This window comes from Pholcus phalangioides, unplaced genomic scaffold, assembly GCF_987345545.1.
Source record: "Pholcus phalangioides strain wild (caught in Gottingen) unplaced genomic scaffold, Ppha-v1.0 ptg000004l_1, whole genome shotgun sequence".
NCBI lineage: Eukaryota > Metazoa > Arthropoda > Arachnida > Araneae > Pholcidae > Pholcus > Pholcus phalangioides.
The window spans coordinates 26,087,040-26,105,093 of record NW_028301597.1 but is presented as its reverse complement, the minus strand read 5'-3'; the positions used below and the strand labels follow the sequence as shown (position 1 = coordinate 26,105,093).

Sequence of the window (18,054 nt, the reverse complement as noted above, 5' to 3'; positions counted from 1 at the left end):
ACGAAAAATTGAACTAAATTTTTTTCTGTGCCGAAAAAAAAAAATCCCCTTTCGTGAGAATAAATATTTTTGCAATTCCTTAATTTTTATGAATTTTTAAACTACTTACGAATTTATGGGACACCCTGTATTATGGAGGTTTCAAACGAACTTCTGTGTGGATGTGACCGCCTCGTAAAATCCAGAAAATTTTCCGAAACAAAATAAAACTTACCTCAGCATTTTGATACTCGATAATTTTTGTTTCACCGTAGATCAGTGCCCAAAGTAGGCAATATACCCGTGGAGAGACTAGAATCGATCAAGAGGTGGTAATAACTACGAGCATGGGCATAGATACGAGACGGGGTGCTCCACCACCAGCGTCAATTATGAGCATGGGTGGAGATACGGAGGGGCGTCAAAGGTGAATCCGGCTGATCTAATATATATGCGTATATATGCATTGACATCATCATGCCCCCATCAGCATTCCTCATCGTGATCCCCCCCCCCCCAGACTTTCATGTCTATCTCTGCCCACAACTATGGTTCTTTTTTTTTTTTCAGTGGGGAGGAAAGAAAATTCTAAGAAGTATTTATATAGAACAGGGGTGGCCCCAACTTTCTGTTCGTGGGCCAACATAATGGTCAGCTATAGCGTCGCGGGCCGCATCAGTGGTGTAACATCGGTGTATAAGTCGCCCCATTATTAATTGAATTAATTATTTATTAAATTAATTTCGTCACTATGGAAATAAGAAGTTTGTAAGCAGTTTTTGTTAATCAAGAAATCTGTTGGAACCGGTAGTTCAAATAATGATCACAAATTTAATTTTTTCAAGATACTTTTACCTTGTCGCTGGCCCCACAGAATCACTTCGTGGGCCAGCCGTTGGCCACCCCTGGTTTAGAACATAGTTTTCCAAACTTTTTGTTCCATCATCCCTTCTTCAATATTTTCTTCCTCTCATCGCCCCCAAGTAAAGCAAACCCATAGTATTATATGTTATACCCGTAGCTTCCATCTCCTCCCCGGATCTTTCCATCGCCCACTTTGGGAAACACTGGTTTAGAAGCTTGGGAGTATTCACAAAACTGATCTGTAGGGGTGAGACCCACACTGGGAATTTAGTCCAGAAAATGTGTGAGCTACTATCTAACCTTCAACAAACATCTTGAAGTAACCGAAATTGAAAAATATATGGGATATAAAAGTATATATATAGTCCTAGGAAATGAGGCGTGTATAGACTAGACACGAATAGATTCTATGCCTCTATGAGACTTGGCTGCGACACGTCTCATCATGTCACGTGAAATGATTCCATTTTTTGCTGGAAGAAGAAGCAAAACGTGAAAGTTCAGTTGGCGACTAACGATTCTCAATGCGAAATCGCTTTACCTCAAAGAAATTACAGTAGAGCATCGATTATCCAAAACAATTGGGGCCTGGGGGTTGTTCCGATAACCGATCATTCACGGAAAAAAATTGTACCAATGTCATAGGAGAGATATGAAACAAAGAAACAGTGATATTAAACACAAAACTGTCTATATTTTGCACCACATGTCGTACAAATAACACCGAGAACTGACTAGCCTAGTTTGACAAGTTCGAAATGGCCATTAAAGTAGGCCTACAGTTTAGGAAAAGAAGTCCAAAATTTTTTCTTCACTAATTTCTTCATCTTTTGCTTCACTAAAACACTAGCGGAACTTCTACATGGCGCGCAAATTTGAATTTGCCGAGTGGAACGCTTTCGGTTAACCGATATTCGGATAATCGATTTTATACTGTAATAAAAATGCTCGACACATGACATTGCGTAGCCGAATCTCATCTCATGCTTGGAGCATTATATTTTATTTCGATATTTTAATTAAAATTTTTTTTTAAATTTTGTCGTCTTGGGTCGGTGTCCGTGTACGCCCTATGCCTCCCTCCTGCTTACGCCTCTAGGTCAGTGGTGCGCAAACATTTTGAAGCGCGACCCCCTTTTCACCAAAAAATTCATCGGGTGACCTCTACATAAGCTGACCATATGTTCCGATTTCCGGGGGCATTCGGATTTTATTCTGCAGTAAATGTGCTGTCCCGAAAGCCCTTTCCAGAACGCTTGTTCCGATTGTAATTATACGATATTGACTTCCAAAGATATTCAGTTTTTTTAAATATCATAAATATCTACTTTGTTTTTCGATGTACTTAATGTCCCTTATGCAAGATGGAAGTGTAGCGCGAGGTGTATGGTCTTTGATGTTCGTATACAAGGTGATTAAGAAAGAATCATCTGATTTCAAAATGGTTCTACACTTGAAATCAGCCATTAAAAAAAATTTTCACATAAAACGTAGACACATTTTCTCCCGTATATTCACATACTACTTATTCTATTCTGTGTATTTAATTGTTAAGAAATATACAATTTTGGAATCCGATGATTCTCCCACGTTCTTTTTTTTTTTTTTTGCAAGGACATTGCAGATTCGAGATTCTGGCATGATGGAGCAAATATATTGATTATTGTACCAGTAGAATTTGATAAAATCACATTGTATGACATATTGTATCACATTGTATATAATCAGCTCAGCTGAATAAAGGCATTCTTTAGTTCTAACATATTTTGGAGAATCTCTCGTGACCCCACGTGGGATTGCGACCTACGGTTTGCGCACCACTGCTCTAGGTATGTAGTATAACTAATGCTTCACCGTACATGCACCTCGTACACATTCCTCTACGGAATTTCTAATGAATGAATTTATTTATGCAATATTGTTAGCCGTCCAGGACCTATACAAAAGGAAGGACGTGGTAGATTTGTACACATATGCTTTGTAACAAGTGACAAGAAATCAGAGATCGTGGGGGAGCTTGTTCCATTCAACTATGGTATAGGAAAGAAACTGAATTTAAAACAATCTGTAGGGGCAAAAATGGGTTATACATGCCGGAACATGTGTTCTGAGTGTATGTGTAGTCTCTAATGTATTTATGTTGTCCAAGTTATGCAGATTTACTGTTAGTGGTGTTGCCATCTGACTTCCATATTTTGATGTGAAGATGGTAAATTATTGAATTTTGGTGCAATGCAAGTATCGTGTTGAAGGTCTGCCTGTTTTCTCGGCAGAAAGATTTTTTTCAAGTTGGAGACCGGCTCGCATTCGCCCGTCAAAGCAGAGAAACTGCTGAATGCTAACTTCAACCGATCACCACTGTGCCGTCAACGGGGTTCGGTCGTCAATCTGGGTAGTACAGCGGATGGAAACGGAAGACTTGTCCTCTCTTAGACTATTAACTCCGATATTCTTTGGTGATTTTTTTTCCTTTCCTTATTTTACCTCTCTTCTGATAACGATAGCAATTGAGCTAATAACTAACTACTGTATCGAGTGGAGAGCTTTTGAAGAAAGGAAATGGGAAAAAGAAAAAAAAATGAATGGATCCCAATGACTTCCGCGAAATCGATCGATTGTATTTTTCTCCTTATAACATATCGTAGAATAATTCTGAGAACACAAACATCGGGACCCGTTGGGAAAATTTGATAAGTATTCACTTAAAAGGAAGTATTATGGGAGTTTATACGTACGCGTGCAAACACTATCTCAGTTTATTGATTTCGGTTTCGTGAGTGAGTGTGTGTGAAATATAAACGAGATGGAGTACTGTTTATATATGTGTGCCATTACCTTATCAGTCATTGCGGATTCGTAGTATCAACTAGAAACGAGACAAAAAAAAAATGATAATATTCTTGACCTATTTTTATGTGCATCCATTTCTATTATATGCAATGATCGTTCGTTTCAATGAAAGGGTGATTTTCTATCTGTTTGTCTGAATGACGCTGTAGGGGGAAAAATTCACAGTTTCATGGTCTTTTCTGGTAACCGAAATGACAGATGCTTTTACATCAGATTCCAAAACTTTTCACGTTCTTGATACCTTTGAATCCGAAAGTGCTATGATGCACTTGCCGAAACTAGCAGCCCTTGTACTTCAGGTATTTGTAATTTTTTCTTGAAAATATGGAAGACAGATGACATCACCACTATAGCACAACACATGCATTACTCTCACAACATGGATACGTTAGGGCCTCACATACACTCACGACAAAAATTCCGGCATGCACCGATTCCTTAGAAATTCCTCAGAGGAATGTCTACGAGCTTCGTGTACGGTTGGATAGTAGCAGTCCTTGTATTTGTTTAATTTGGGATTTTGTGCTCAAAATAAGCCTCTACGGCATCCCTCTTGGTCAGTGCTTTTCTACCTGTGGTCCGTGAACCCGTACTTTGTAAGGGGTCTGTCGGATCATTTTCATTTATTACCATTGCATGAATGACACATTTTGTGCTTTGAAATTGTAATTTATTCAATTTTTTATGATATGAAAACTATAAAAAAACAATATATACGTTAGATTTCTTGGGTGGGGGGAAAGGAGAGCGCGTCGAAATTGACCTTCAAACGTTGCAGGGGATCCGCGTTCATTGACCTTCATTACAGATGGTCCGCGACATGTGAAAAAGTTTGGGAAACACTGCTCTAGATGATCTCATGGTGCACCGTTTGGGAATCACTGCCTTTTGTCCATCGCTATTACGGGATAAATTATTAAAATTTATATAACACTCTTCTATTGGTGGTGTTGAATAAACATTCTGAATCATTTTCGTTTCTGTTAAGAATTTTGGACTTCGAAAAGTAGAATTTCGGTTTGCTCAATAACCCATTCTGGTGAATGTCGATAGAGTGTTGAAAGGAAAATAAGAGCGTACTGGCTCTTAATCTGTGTAATTAGAAATACAGATGTTGAAAAATAAAACATTGCCTTGCATTTTGGAAATTAAAAATTTGTTGAATTTTATGGAATTCGGCCATTTTTTTGTTCTTTTTTAAATAGACAAAAACAAAAAAAAAACCCTCTAAAAACGGTAAATAAATTCATACGAATGTGTCAATTTATACATTCTTTTCAGTGGGATAGGGAAGTCAGTCCTTTAAAAAAAAAATTAGTCCAGCATGCGATGCACTTATAAAATTCTTAGTGGTTTACCGAACTATAATGATGCCAAATTCAAAATCCCACAAATTTTTGTATTCTGTGTGGAAAAAAGATTTTCATCTGATGATTATGGTTAAAAAAAAGTACTTCAGTTAAACCCTGTGTACTGTATATGTTACGAAGTCTAGCTTCTTCGCGAAATGGCCGGCCTCTTCTCGAATCGCCCAGATTTCAGACACGTTCCATCCACTTCACTAATACGCAGGATCCGAGATATGGGCTGGAATATTTTTTTTACCAGCCAGCCACAGGAAGCTTTTTGTTAAGTATGAGGCGCTGTTCTTAACTCATTATTTGGCAATGTTGCTCTCAAAAGCAACACACGTGGTATTCTTGTATTTTTCAACTAAAGGCATTATATATCTTGAGCTCGTTTCGACATCGGTGCTTCTAAGCAACTCCTAAACATTCGATTTTCACTTGCGGGATTTTCATGAAGTTTCTATAATTACCAGAAGAATGGCTCAAAGAGGTACACTCCTATTTCTTGACAAGCGAATCAAGAACGATTTTGACCTTGTGGAGGAGACATATTGCTGTGCATTCACCAGCAATGATAGAAATATAGGTTGGCAAACAGCAAATGGCTTTTTTTAAAAATATTATTCAAATTCTGCATAGATCATTTTAATGCAATGTGTTCCCTGAAGTGCAACATCCCATATATTTTTTAATGTTGACAATTTTTTTTCTCTCATGTAATATCATTTAGATGACCTCATTTGCTTAATATAACTCCTGAAACCTTTTCCCCCACTGGATATTTCAATGCTTGCCAATTAAAGGATTAAATCAAGCACACCGTTTTGAAATGAAGGAGGACATCAGAAATTAGTTGATTTTTCAAGTTCTATAAGTCTTCAGTCATTTTCCCCTCCATATTTTCCATTTCGGAAGCACTTTTCCATCGCGAGAATAGATTCTGTTCTGCAATCCCCTGTCATAGAAATGTGCTGCTTCATTTATGATGACCATTCCAGAACAGCGTTGCTTTCATTCCTGCCTCAATTTGCAAATTCGTTTACATTCCCATGTAATTCCCTCTTTGAATTACACGGAAAAGTTTCCTCAAGCTCTCGCAACATGCAGTTTTCTTACGACATGAAGCTCATCAACAAAACTTCTGAAAAAGGTTCCTTTCCGGCAACCGTTTCCTAACTGGCGGAGAAGTGAGAAAACGGTTCAGGAATGGCCATCCTATCAAGCGGTACATTTCTAATGTATGGGCCTACGAAAAATTGTATCATGCTAAACAGCAAATTCCTAACAACAACAACAGAGATGTGTAGAATTTTAGGGGGGAAAATCCATTCCCGAAATAATAAATAGTTTTTTCCCTTGCAAAACGGTCCTTCGAAAACAATCCTCGTATTCGAGTTGAACTGGATTTTCATTCGAAAAATGAATGAAAGTAGATTGGAATCTCTCATACGGTCACGTGTGGATCTCGTTCTTTAATCTCCAGGGGGTATATGTAGCTGAATTTAGCCCGTATACATTCATCAACATTGGTGGTGTGTGTTTCAGCGAGAAAAAGCGTTCACGGACCGAAGCAGCGGTAGTGGTCGGAATTTATGAATATATGTGGTCTGGTTTTTTTTTCCCCGCTCTCTTTTCAAGTGGAGGAATCGTACACAGTGTGGTCATGTACGACGTGGAAAACCACGAACATACAGTGCTCTTCCACCCTTCTCCTGTCCTGTTTTACAAAACGGGAAGAAAAATCCCTTTTCTCGCAGTTTGTGTTTGCCGCTATTCTGCACTGCAGCTCTTGGATGCGTCAGAGCTGACCTTTACGAAAAGCTTCTCTCTCTTTCTCTCTCTGATACTCGTCGTCGCGCTCGCTCGCTCTCTCTCTCTCCATCGTTCTATTACTTCCATCTTACTCTCCGCCCCTTAAACTCCACCCCCTTTTTCCCTTCGCTCGCCCCGCGGCCCCGGAGAGCAACCATCCAGCCACCCGTTCGGCGCCCGTTTTGCACGCGACATGCGTGTTATGGTGGGCCGCCCCCCACCTCCACGTCTCTACTTCGGTTCGGGAAACCATGTGGTCGCTTTTCCAAGAGAGAGTCGTCCTGGCTTCGCGCGATACTTTTAACTAGGCGCGCCCCGTACCCCCCTCGTGGAGTTGGAAAATGGGAGGGAGGGGGGTCGAGGAAAAATTCCTGGATCCGGAGAAATTTGGGAAAAAAATTATATTTGTGTGTGCTTTTTTTTTCTCTCTGAGCTGACATTTGATCAAAAATGAAGACACCAGGAAATACATGCTAGTTTTGTTTGTGATGTGTGTGCTTCAAGTATTGTTGCCATTATTTATTATTGTGATTGCTACGGGATCGACGTGTGTCCGTCTGTCTGTAAGAAACTGTTTTCATTTTAGCAGCTGATTGTTGCTAAGCGCCACCGTTTTAATAAGCGCTTCAAGTCATCGTCAATGTGAGTGAGTGTGTGTGGTGTGTGTGTGCGACGGTATGTGTGTGCTCCGGCTGTGGTATTTGCACATTTTTGTTTTCTCTCTCTCGCCGTTCTTGTCGCGGTGTCCCGTCGTCCGAAGAAGAGAATGTGACATTTAAAAAGAAATTTGTTAAAGTTTTGTGGGACATTTCGCTGTCGCAATGAATCTCTCTAGTGTGTCTTCAAATGTCAGCTTGGGAACGACGATCTTCTCCCCGCCTCGCACATGGTGAGTTTGCGTTTTTCCTTGTAATGTTTGTATCGTTTCGTTCGTTCGTTCGTTGGTGCATGTGATGGATATGTTCATTGAACTTCATTTTTGACGGGGAAAGTCTCGAGCACCTTCTCGTGTGAACGTTTGCGAGTGTCTGCTAAGTTTTTTTTTGTATGGATGAAAAAATTTTCTCTCGATATGAAATTAGTTTTTCATGCAATTCGAGTTGAAAAGAAATTAAAAAAATAATAATAATCAGCATTATACGTGGTGGTGGTAAATTCTAATGAAGACATTCGCACGTGACAAAAAAAAAATGGTAAGCTTATATTTTCTTCAAATTTTGGTCGCAACATATGTTTTACATGTTGTATGAAATTTCGGAACAACTTCTATGTCGTTTTTTCGGAATCATGCAATTTCAAGCATAAAGATTAGAAATTCACAAATTTGTATATCTCTAAAACAAGATTTTCACTGCCGCTGTGCGAAAAAATATTTGTGAATCTATTTTTTAACCGTTCAAGGCATGAATTTTATACTTTAAAATTTATCCTATTTTTTAATTTAAAATTCAGAATTGTTTTTTTCTGTGGACTGTAGCAGTGGTTCTCAATTTGGGGCCGCATGTCCCCCTTGTGGTCCTGGAATATACTAAGAGGACCAGGGGTGAAAATCAGGTGGAAACGGGAGCCACAGAGAGCTGTACATAGAACCCGGGCCATCTTGACCCATGGGCTGATGTGGGCATGACCCGCGACCTCATATCCATAGGGGCTTGCATGATGAGATCTATATTGTAATTTTCAAATGTAAGTAATATTGTAAACAAATAAGCTGGAAGTAGCAGCTTACAAATAAACATGTATTCTGTTCCAACTAACTTTTGAGCCCCAGAACATCACTTTGGCCCAGGGACCCCCATGATGTCGAGACGACCATGCGTAAAACCCTAACAAGAAGGAAGCTCACTGAACTGTAGCCCAGGGTAGGAATGTGTACGAGGTGCATATACGGTTAAGAAGGAGCAGCCTAGGATAAGCTCGCAGACCCAGGGTGATGTGTCGGGAGGTTCAATCAGTTGTGTAGATTCGTTGGATCATCCCCGTATTTTAAGCCCACTTATTTTTCCCGCATAATTCGGCACTTGGGAGGGATGATCACCCACACTTCCTGGATCCGTGCCTGGTTCCAGAGATCGATCTTATTTATAAAATTTTTGTTCGTTATAAATTTATCGAAATTCAGTTCGAAAATAGAAAGGGCCTGGCTCTTGAATGAGGGTAGGGGGCATTTAATAACACTGGGGCGTCACGAGAAGGAGATACATGGTTCAAAGGAGGCCATTGGGCTGAGAAAGGTTGATAAAACACTGGACTAGAACACAATTTTCTGATGCCAATGAAGTAGAAAAATTTGTTATATTGATTGGTTGTAACTTATTAGCTACGCCATGCATTGAAGTCGGTTTAGAATTTTTATTCTCCCTCCTATAATATCAGGATTAAATCTCGAAGAAAAATGCTGCCAATCAAAATGCATGTTATTAGTGAGATATATTAATACTAAATGTTTTATTATTTCTTTTTAAGAAAAAGTTTTGTTAAAACAGGTATTCTTAACCTTTTGTGTTTTACGAACTCTGTGCCATATTTAGACGAAGGCCATGAGCCCCCCCCCCCCCCCCCCAATGCCAATAAGATGAAATCCACGGACTCTTTTATTAAATAATATTCAGAATATCGTCGCCGTTCGTGCAAAATGCCATATGTCAGAATTCTCAATTTTTTATGCCACTAAAAACTTCACGTGTTTCCATGTTCTGTTTAAATGTCATATGTTTCTGACCGATAGAAAGACCAATTTCTCAATTTCACAGAATTCGGAAACACCTGTGAAGAAGCTTTCAGTGGTATTAAAAAATTTACTGCACGAACAGTGAAGATATGATGTAGAAGCAATTTGATCACTTTTTCACCCAAGCTCATGGGATACCCCCTCACCCCGGATACCTCTCCAAAGTCCCCGTAACGGTCCGTCGACCCTTGGAACCACTGTGTTAAATTAAAATTGTTCATCAAATTTCACATTTTTTTTTATGCTTTTCAAAAATATTTCACAAAAAATGGGTGAAAAGCTTTTTGATGGTGTCGGCCTGAACAAGAGTCGCCGCGCTATAAATTTTACTTCACAATACTGTAGTATGGTCTTTCTTTTTATTGTATGTTACTCTTGATTCTCTGCGTCGACTTTCCATACGTTTTTCGCATCCGTACTATGTCCGTTGAAAAAAAACAAAACGAAAGACTTATTGTTATACCATAACAATACCAAATATCTGGATGTACATGAAATGGTTTCAAAGCAACTACGAATGTGTGTCCAAATATTTACTTATGCACATGCAAAGGCATCAAAGCCTTTATTATAATGGAATAGCGTAAAATATGTCCAGATTCGAGGTCACGGGAAGCGTTCACCTCTTCACTGAATAATTACATACTGGCGAATCGAATTCAATCCAAGTATTATTTCAGTCAAAAAACCTTGAAGCAATTTGTGATATATGTGTCTTAAATATCACTAAATATTGGTAGAAATCATGGAATTCTTTACTACACCGTGGACTCCGGACAAATGTAACGGAAGGGCGGGCTGGATAACAAAAAAAGCCGGATAGGCCGAAGTTGTATAAATACAGTCCTCTCTACTACCCTCCATAAAAATATATTTTTTATACCAAAACCCGCTCTTATTTATATTTTCTGACCTCGAAGTACAGGTCGAGTATTTAATAAATGTTTGTTATGCATTTCTGAACTGTTAGATTTTAAAAATTTACTACAGAAAAGTCAAAGAATAGAAATATTGCACATATTTTAAGATAAACTTTATAATGTCTAACTTGATTGCAGAAAACAAACTCGTATACACTGTAAAGCAGAGTTTTTCGACGGACCTGCGTTTTTCCGTGAGATCATTTTCATTTACTATTGTTGCATTTAGTGTTGTGAAATTGTAATTTACTACTTCAGTTTTTGTACGATATGAAAATCATAATCATTTTGGAAATGATAATCATTAATATTTCATGAGGAGGCAGCGTGGAAATTGGCCTTGGCTACAGGGAGTCCGTGGTGCCTTGATTTTCCACTAAAGGGGGAGGGGGACACTGTAGTTGAGTACAAATACACACTTTCAAAACGAACAAAACAACCGTAACATCAAGTTCTTACAAAAATTATTTCAACTTATTTTTTTTACTGTTCATGATAAATGATTACGCAAATGGGAAAAGGTAATTTTGCAATCCATTAATGTATTATTGTTTTTAAACTAGGCCGGATAGTCGAGAGTCTACTCTATGATGGAAATAAATGCTTTCCTGCGATTATTCTGATTACTGTTATTCTGAGCTTCAGGGTAAGTTCAGAATCTCCTATCGCCCCCACCTTCCACCGTCAGAATTTGCCTTTCTTTTTCAGCCCATCTTAACCCTCTAACCGGCATAGTAAAAATCACTTAACCCTCTTCAAAATGTTTTTGAATGTGTTCTTCCGATTTTCAGCGAGTGGGAGAACATTAAGGAGAAAAGGGAAAACACTAATTTAGATAACCAATAGCAAGTTTGTCTTTTAATTGTTGGCTTTTAATTATATATAGTCTATGAAAAATTAAACAAAAATCTATTTTCTTTTCTCTGAAAAAATATTTTTGCAAGCTTGAAATTAAAAAAAAATTTCAGCTGTTTTTTCATTTCCCAAAATTTACTCAATTTAAATTCATGCGCAACGTATGGAAAAAATGGTTGAAAAATTATTTTGTTACTAAAGTCACTTCATTCTATCACAAAAATTGAAAAATTCAGTGCCGTTACAAAATTAAGATACGACTAATGGCATTTTAAAGAAAAATATAGAGTAAGAGCTGCCGCAAACGCTGACTTGAAATATATTTAATTAAAACAAGTTTCAAATCATATTATAATTTCATATAAATTTTGTTTTCTATAATTTTTTTTTCTTCATTTTTTTTTTTTTCCCATCATTGAAGTATTTGTAACCTTTTCTTCTAACTGAAAAAATGTTAGTATTAATGTTTGACGCTGGTTGGTCCACAGAATTTTAAGCCTTGTTCTTTTAGCATGTGGACTATTTATAAAAAAATTCTTATGTTAATATAACTTACACGAAAAAATTATTTTGTGATTCGTAAATAATTCAGTGTTCCCAGTAATATGGTTAATCGGGGGGGGGGGGGGGGGTTCTCTGATTTTCCACGTCAATTGGGAACACTGCATTATTTACGAATCAAAAAATGAGCTGGGAAAATATAAAATATTTGGCAAAAGTTATGGAAAACTAAAAATATTTGATAAAAGTCAGAGAAAAGTTCTCTGGGGGTGGGGAACAAACTCCAAAAATAGCTAGAAAGGTTAAGACGTTGAATTATGTGTATATTCCTTCTTCAAAAGTTTCGGTCAGGGAAATTATCAAGTAGATTTTGCTGGGAACCCTACAGGGTTGGGTTTTAACGTCAGAAACCGGTTTTTGACTTGACAAGTTTCAAAAACAGGTTTAAACCGTCAAAAGCTGGTTTAAATCGTCAAAAAACCCATAATCAGTGTGTTAAAACACTTTTTTTTTTTTTTTTGTCGAGTAGATGTATTGAGCAACCATAAACATTTTTCATGCAGACTAAAGTTTGAAATATTAATTTACTATACATATAATTATTAAGTGCTAAATATTAATTTTTTGATATTCTGAATTTTTTGGTCTACACAAAATTGTATTCAGTAGCAAAATTGAATTAATGCTTAGCATCCCATAAAAGGAATGCATAAGTAGTTTATTCACACTCGCAATATATCTTAGTGCAGATCCAAAGTTTGAGAATAGGCCTACTCTCTTGATTGAATCGTGCTATCTGAAGCATTGCCAGTTTCGCAAGTTGAGATGCAGCATTAAAATTGCAAAAACGATTACATTTATAGGAATTCCTATCTACTAAATTATTACACATTTCTGCATAAAGAAGTGATGGAGGGGAAGTAGTTTCATTAGCTTTCGTATTCAATCAGCCTCCTCAAACCTAATTTTGTAAAAATGAGCTAAGCGCACATTTACAGATCGCTTAAATGGTCCGTGGTACAATTCCAGAGCATTTAAGCGGCCCATGCCACATTTTCAGATCACTTAAATGACCCGGGACACAGTTCCAGAACACTTAAGCGATCCGTGACACATTTTGAGATCCCTTGAGGATCTTAGTTTTTGAGCACTTAAGTGACCCCCCCCCCCCCAGTGCGGTTCTACATTACTCAAGTTACCCGCGGCACATTCTCAGATTATTTAAGTGATCCGCGGCATATAATTACGGATCACTCGAATGATGCGAGTCACAGTTCCGAGCATTTAAGCATCCTGGACACATTTCCAGATCACTTGGGTCCGTGAAACATTTAGAGAGCACTAAAGTGGCTCTTTTCCTTTTTTTCTTTCAAACCGATCACAACTCTCCATCTATGGGTGATTTTCTACCTAGTGAGTTGTGCCGGAAGTGTGTACCTAATGGGCCGTTCAAGTGTTAAGTAAGCAAATTTTTAACCCCCCCCCCCCCGTCAGCAAAATTTCGTCATCAGCTCTGCCTTTCTGAATCCTAACTCATATTTTCATAAAGGGTGGTTGATGACGTAAGCATTGTCCAACCCCCCCCCCCTCTGTCATCAAAAGTCAGCAAATCGGAAACCCCCTTCCCCCCACCCCCAATCGATGATGACGTAATACTTGAACAGCCCCTAACATATACCTGTACTATGTGCGTACCTAACAGTCTGAGTGCGTATGTAGTGTTGTTTGATTTTTCATCTATATTTCAGAAGTGAAGTGAGTGATGTGTTATGATTGAATTACAATTTGTACTGTTTGTAGGTCTGTTGCTCTCTGTGGCTCTGTAGGGCACTTATCAATCGGGGGGGGGGGGGTGTTACTTCAAGTGCCGCAAACTATCGAAAGGTTTTTCTCTTTTGGCGCACTGAGTAAGATGCCATCAAGAATATTATTTCATATTTTCATAAAGGGTGCTTGATGGCGTAAGCATTATCCAAACCCCCCCATCCCCCCTTGTCATCAAAAGTCAGCAAATCAGAACACACCCCCCCCCCCCCATCGATGCTGACGTAATACTTGAATGGGCCCCCCTAGGAATTTATGTAATGAAATTCACTATTTGATGTTTTTGACGTGACAGTTTTTAGACCGTCAAAAACTTTCATGCGTCTAAAACCTGCCAACCCTGAAACCCTATAATGAGAGCTCTTCGCTTTTCCTGAATATTGTCAGTATAGAAAGCCTTACACCATAGTGCGTGGAGTAAAGAAGGCAGAGTCGTGTCTCCAGTGTTGTAGATAGTAGCATGCTTACACCCGGTCTGCAAGAGGACCTGGGTTCGAGTCCCGGCGGAGACCAGATGACTTTCCGAGTTCACCTCGGCATAACATCCTGCTATGTCTGTTTTCTTGATAGCAAGGTTTCTTAAAAATTTTTTGCTTCACTGACTCCTACAGAAAATGTGCAGTATATAACTAAGAAAAAAAACCAGTTAATTGTTTTCCCATACGGCAATTCTGACATGAGCTAAAACCCAAATTATCATGATGGAAAATCGAGTACTGCGTGCAAGTATCGTACAGACTTTGGGGCTTAACGAGCAGCAGGTTGAAGATACCGGTTATAGAATGTATTTTGTCCAATATTACAGTAGTTTTATGCTGGCATAATTTTTCTGCTTGGTGATGGTCTCAAGGGGCTGATGAAATTTCATGAACTTCATTGAATGTACAGGGTCAGCACTGAAAGGAATTGACACATTAATTCTTTTGTAGGTAAATATTAAATATGCATGCGAATGTACTCGCAAAAGTTTTTGGCAACTTGAAAATTTTTGGTGTAAATTATAACTGTTCTGTGTAGAAACCCGCACTCTTGTCATAACCTGATAGCGTACTCTTATGAGCTGTATTACTCGCTACTACTAAACCACACATGCACCTCGTCCACGTCCCTGTGCGGAATTTCTAATGAATTGATGCATGTTACAATGTGCGTGTTGTGAACTTAACGTGAAAATTGATACTGTGTTATGCTTGTTATGTGTAGTGTTGCCATCTGCCATGAGTATTGTATTACTCACTGCAGATGCAGTGCTCCTGTGTTTCATTTGCAGAAAAATAAAAGGAGCGAAAATACCTCCTAACCAGGTCATGGCCCACCGCTCTGTCGCAATGAAGAGATTTCAGTAGAAGACTACCTGGGAAATGCTGGAAGCTGTGCATGTATGTGTTATGAACCTGACGTGAAGTCTATTTCCTTAATATAGCCTCAATTAAAAAAAAAGGTTACGGGACGTAAGATGTGGGTTTCTTGGTATCCAGCTTGACGGGACCCATCCAATGTCGAGGTATATTGTCATCCTGGTACAGCAGAGATCATCAATATTTTGCTACCCGCAGCTCCCTTGCTATGGATAACGTTTAACCACGGCTCTCCAGAATGGTCCAAAGAAAGAAACAATTGAAAACACTGAACAGTGTAGCCAACGGCCAACTCACCGCGATGCCCCTATCAGCCTTTGAGATACAACTGTGGTACAGTGTTTCCGAGCTCCTGTATGCTAGTGACATGGAGCACATTCTCATTCATCTTGGGCAGGAATGAACTCGTCTATCCAGAATTTTTTTGTAGGGTCCCGTTTTTTTTCTGGAAAATAAGTGATGTTGTGGAAAACCAAGCAATCTAGTTAATTTATCACCAAAGAAATGAAATGCCAAATTTATCGTTTCATTAATGTGTATTTTGTGAAGGGTCTGGAAAATGCAATCATAATTTGACTGGACAGGCCCCCCCCCCCCCCCAAGGGATGACCTTTAATTAGGGGTTTGAAATGTTTTTATTATACATGAGAAAATTACTTAGCCGTAAAAGAGAGGAGACCGCATCTAAGCAGTGTCTGTTAAGATCGGTTTTACTGTATTTCGTTGGTCATTGACTTAGCGTACTATTTCTTCAGACTACGTTCACTGTATGTTTGGATGAGCACATGTAAGAAATTATTTTGGTTTAGCATGGCCCTTATTGGCCTTTTGGATTTGTTATAATATTGATTAAAAGAAGTCATTTATTGAAAAATTTAAAAGAATCCGATAGAAATCTAATACTGTGAAATAGCCGCTATTAAAAAAAGCGGTGTTATCTTAACAGCGTCAGTGTCTTAAACATTGACATGTAGCAGTCACTCATGTATGAGGGAGCCTGTCTCTCTCTCTCATTATTTTTTGGCTGGTTTGGACGCCATGAGGACCGTCCGCCGAGAATCAACCTAACAGATGTTTCATTTCAAGACTTTTTTCTCTCCTTTCGCTCAAATATTTCACTACTTTGCAACAGAATGAATAGGTTGTACGTAACACACGCAAGTGCTTCCACCTTGACTTGATAAGTTCCGTTTGTTTCGCTGCTGTGTGAGCGTGTGTCAGGCGCCATAGCCGAAGTTTTTTTTTTTTTTAATGTATAAACTGTATAAATTCACATTTTTTTTTCCACCACGTTTGAACAATATCATTGAGGGGTAGCACTAATTTTTGGGAAGCGTGGGGTAGGGGAGGGAGAGTTATATTTTCTATATTCATGGGGGTTGATGTCAAATGAGCCTAATGTCGAACATGCTATATTTTTCCCCGGAAGTTTACAAAGTTCACTGATCTAGTAGTGATTATGATCGCTTTCTGAAGAAAATAGAATCTTTTCACCACAAAGTATAACCCCATCCCCGTACAAACTGTAAGCAACTTTTCTTTCGGTGCTCATTCTATTTTCTTAACCGGGTCTGGACAAAAAAATTTAGGGACCAACATTTTTTTTTTACCAGAAGGAAAGTTCGAAATAATGCTTCTTTTTTACTTTTGCAACGCATACCGACCCTCTTTCATACTGGCAGATACGCTGCTTCTAATTCTGAACATTTTGTGCTGCGCTCAGCTTGCAATTTATTAACTGCACAAAGAAAATTTTAGACGCCATACCAACTTTTTAGTCGCTATGGTGACCTGGCACCTGGGATTTGTCTTTCCCTGTTGAGATATCCTGCCTAACTTGATGCCTTTTGTATTTCGGCAATTACGAGATACCTCTCCTCCTTAAAACGTTCTTATTTCGACAATGCCGAGTCCAGATGTTCTGTGTAATAAAGCAAGCTTCTTCCCCCCCCCCCCCCCGCGAACGTGTTTTGCTTGCCCCAAGCTATCAGATGAACTGCCAGTAGGCGCAGTCAGCTTTTGTTCAAAATTTGGTGACAGAAGGGCCGAGATGGTGTTTTTCTTGTATATAGGAACATGCGTACTGTATAAATAATAGAAAGGCCATAAGAAATATTTCCCTTAATGAACTCGAGGTGACCACCGAGAGATAGCGCCTTCATTTTTTAAACAGAATGTGCCGAAAGCACACGTCGCAGAACAACCGGTGCTGCTACAGAACAATCACTTAAAAAAGTTCTTAAAAAATTTCAAGAACGTACGGGGAAAAAAAATCTATTACGGGAATCATTACTGCAGAACATTTTCGTTCAGCTGAGGACTCGTTGCAGAACAATGCAAAACATTCTACTTTGGGACCTTCCAACCCAAACTGTATTACGGCAGCAGTAAGTTGCAGCATAGCGATGTGGCCGGAGTTGGTATGCGCCTGTTTTTTTATTATTCTCGGAGTGGGGGGGGGGGGTCCAAGCCTATCATATACACAAAATCGGAAAAAATAATTCTTGAAAAATGGTGTGGCATTTTGCAAAGGGTTTAGTGATTTTCACTGGCAGTTATAATAAGAATCAAGGAAATATTAAAAGCACTTAAAGGGTTAAGGAATGTTTTAGCGATATCCACCCATTTATATCCCATCAATTATACACTATTATTCCAAAATTATCAACAATTGTCGAAGCCACGTGTTTGTTCACAAACTCGAAAACCCCTTTTTTGTTCTTCGGTTTTGTTGCTTTTTCTGAATCCACCCTATGCTTTATCTGGTCGATATCCGTCAACATTTCTGTTTTTTGATAATTAGATTTCGGAAAATAAAATTTCAACGCTCGTGTGATTGCTAGACACCTTTGTTTAGTCATAATGATTTTGGTCTGATGAGTCCACTATAGTAACCCAAAAAAAGGTTATTAAATATTCAGAAGTTGTATAGTAAATCCGATTTTTTATAACATTTATATAATTGGCCCATACCATGGGCTGCCGGGACCTGGGGGTAGATTAACATCTGA

General features: G+C 38.6%; 1 protein-coding gene across 2 annotated transcripts in view; it reads left to right on the top strand.

Annotated features, from left to right (window-relative positions):
• Positions 1-18,054, top strand: part of Polr2H (DNA-directed RNA polymerases I, II, and III subunit Rpb8) — an 83,098-nt gene that overhangs the window by 10,588 nt on the left and 54,456 nt on the right. Inside the window, exon 1 of one of the 2 annotated variants that reach the window (XM_089231212.1) lies at positions 6,961-7,743. The exons of the other annotated variant lie outside the window; for it this stretch is intronic. Coding sequence (XP_089087338.1) covers positions 7,701-7,743 — 43 coding nt within the window. The 5' untranslated portion in view covers positions 6,961-7,700. Of the gene's footprint in view, positions 1-6,960; positions 7,744-18,054 lie in introns of those variants that run through there. 2 annotated transcript variants of the gene reach the window in all.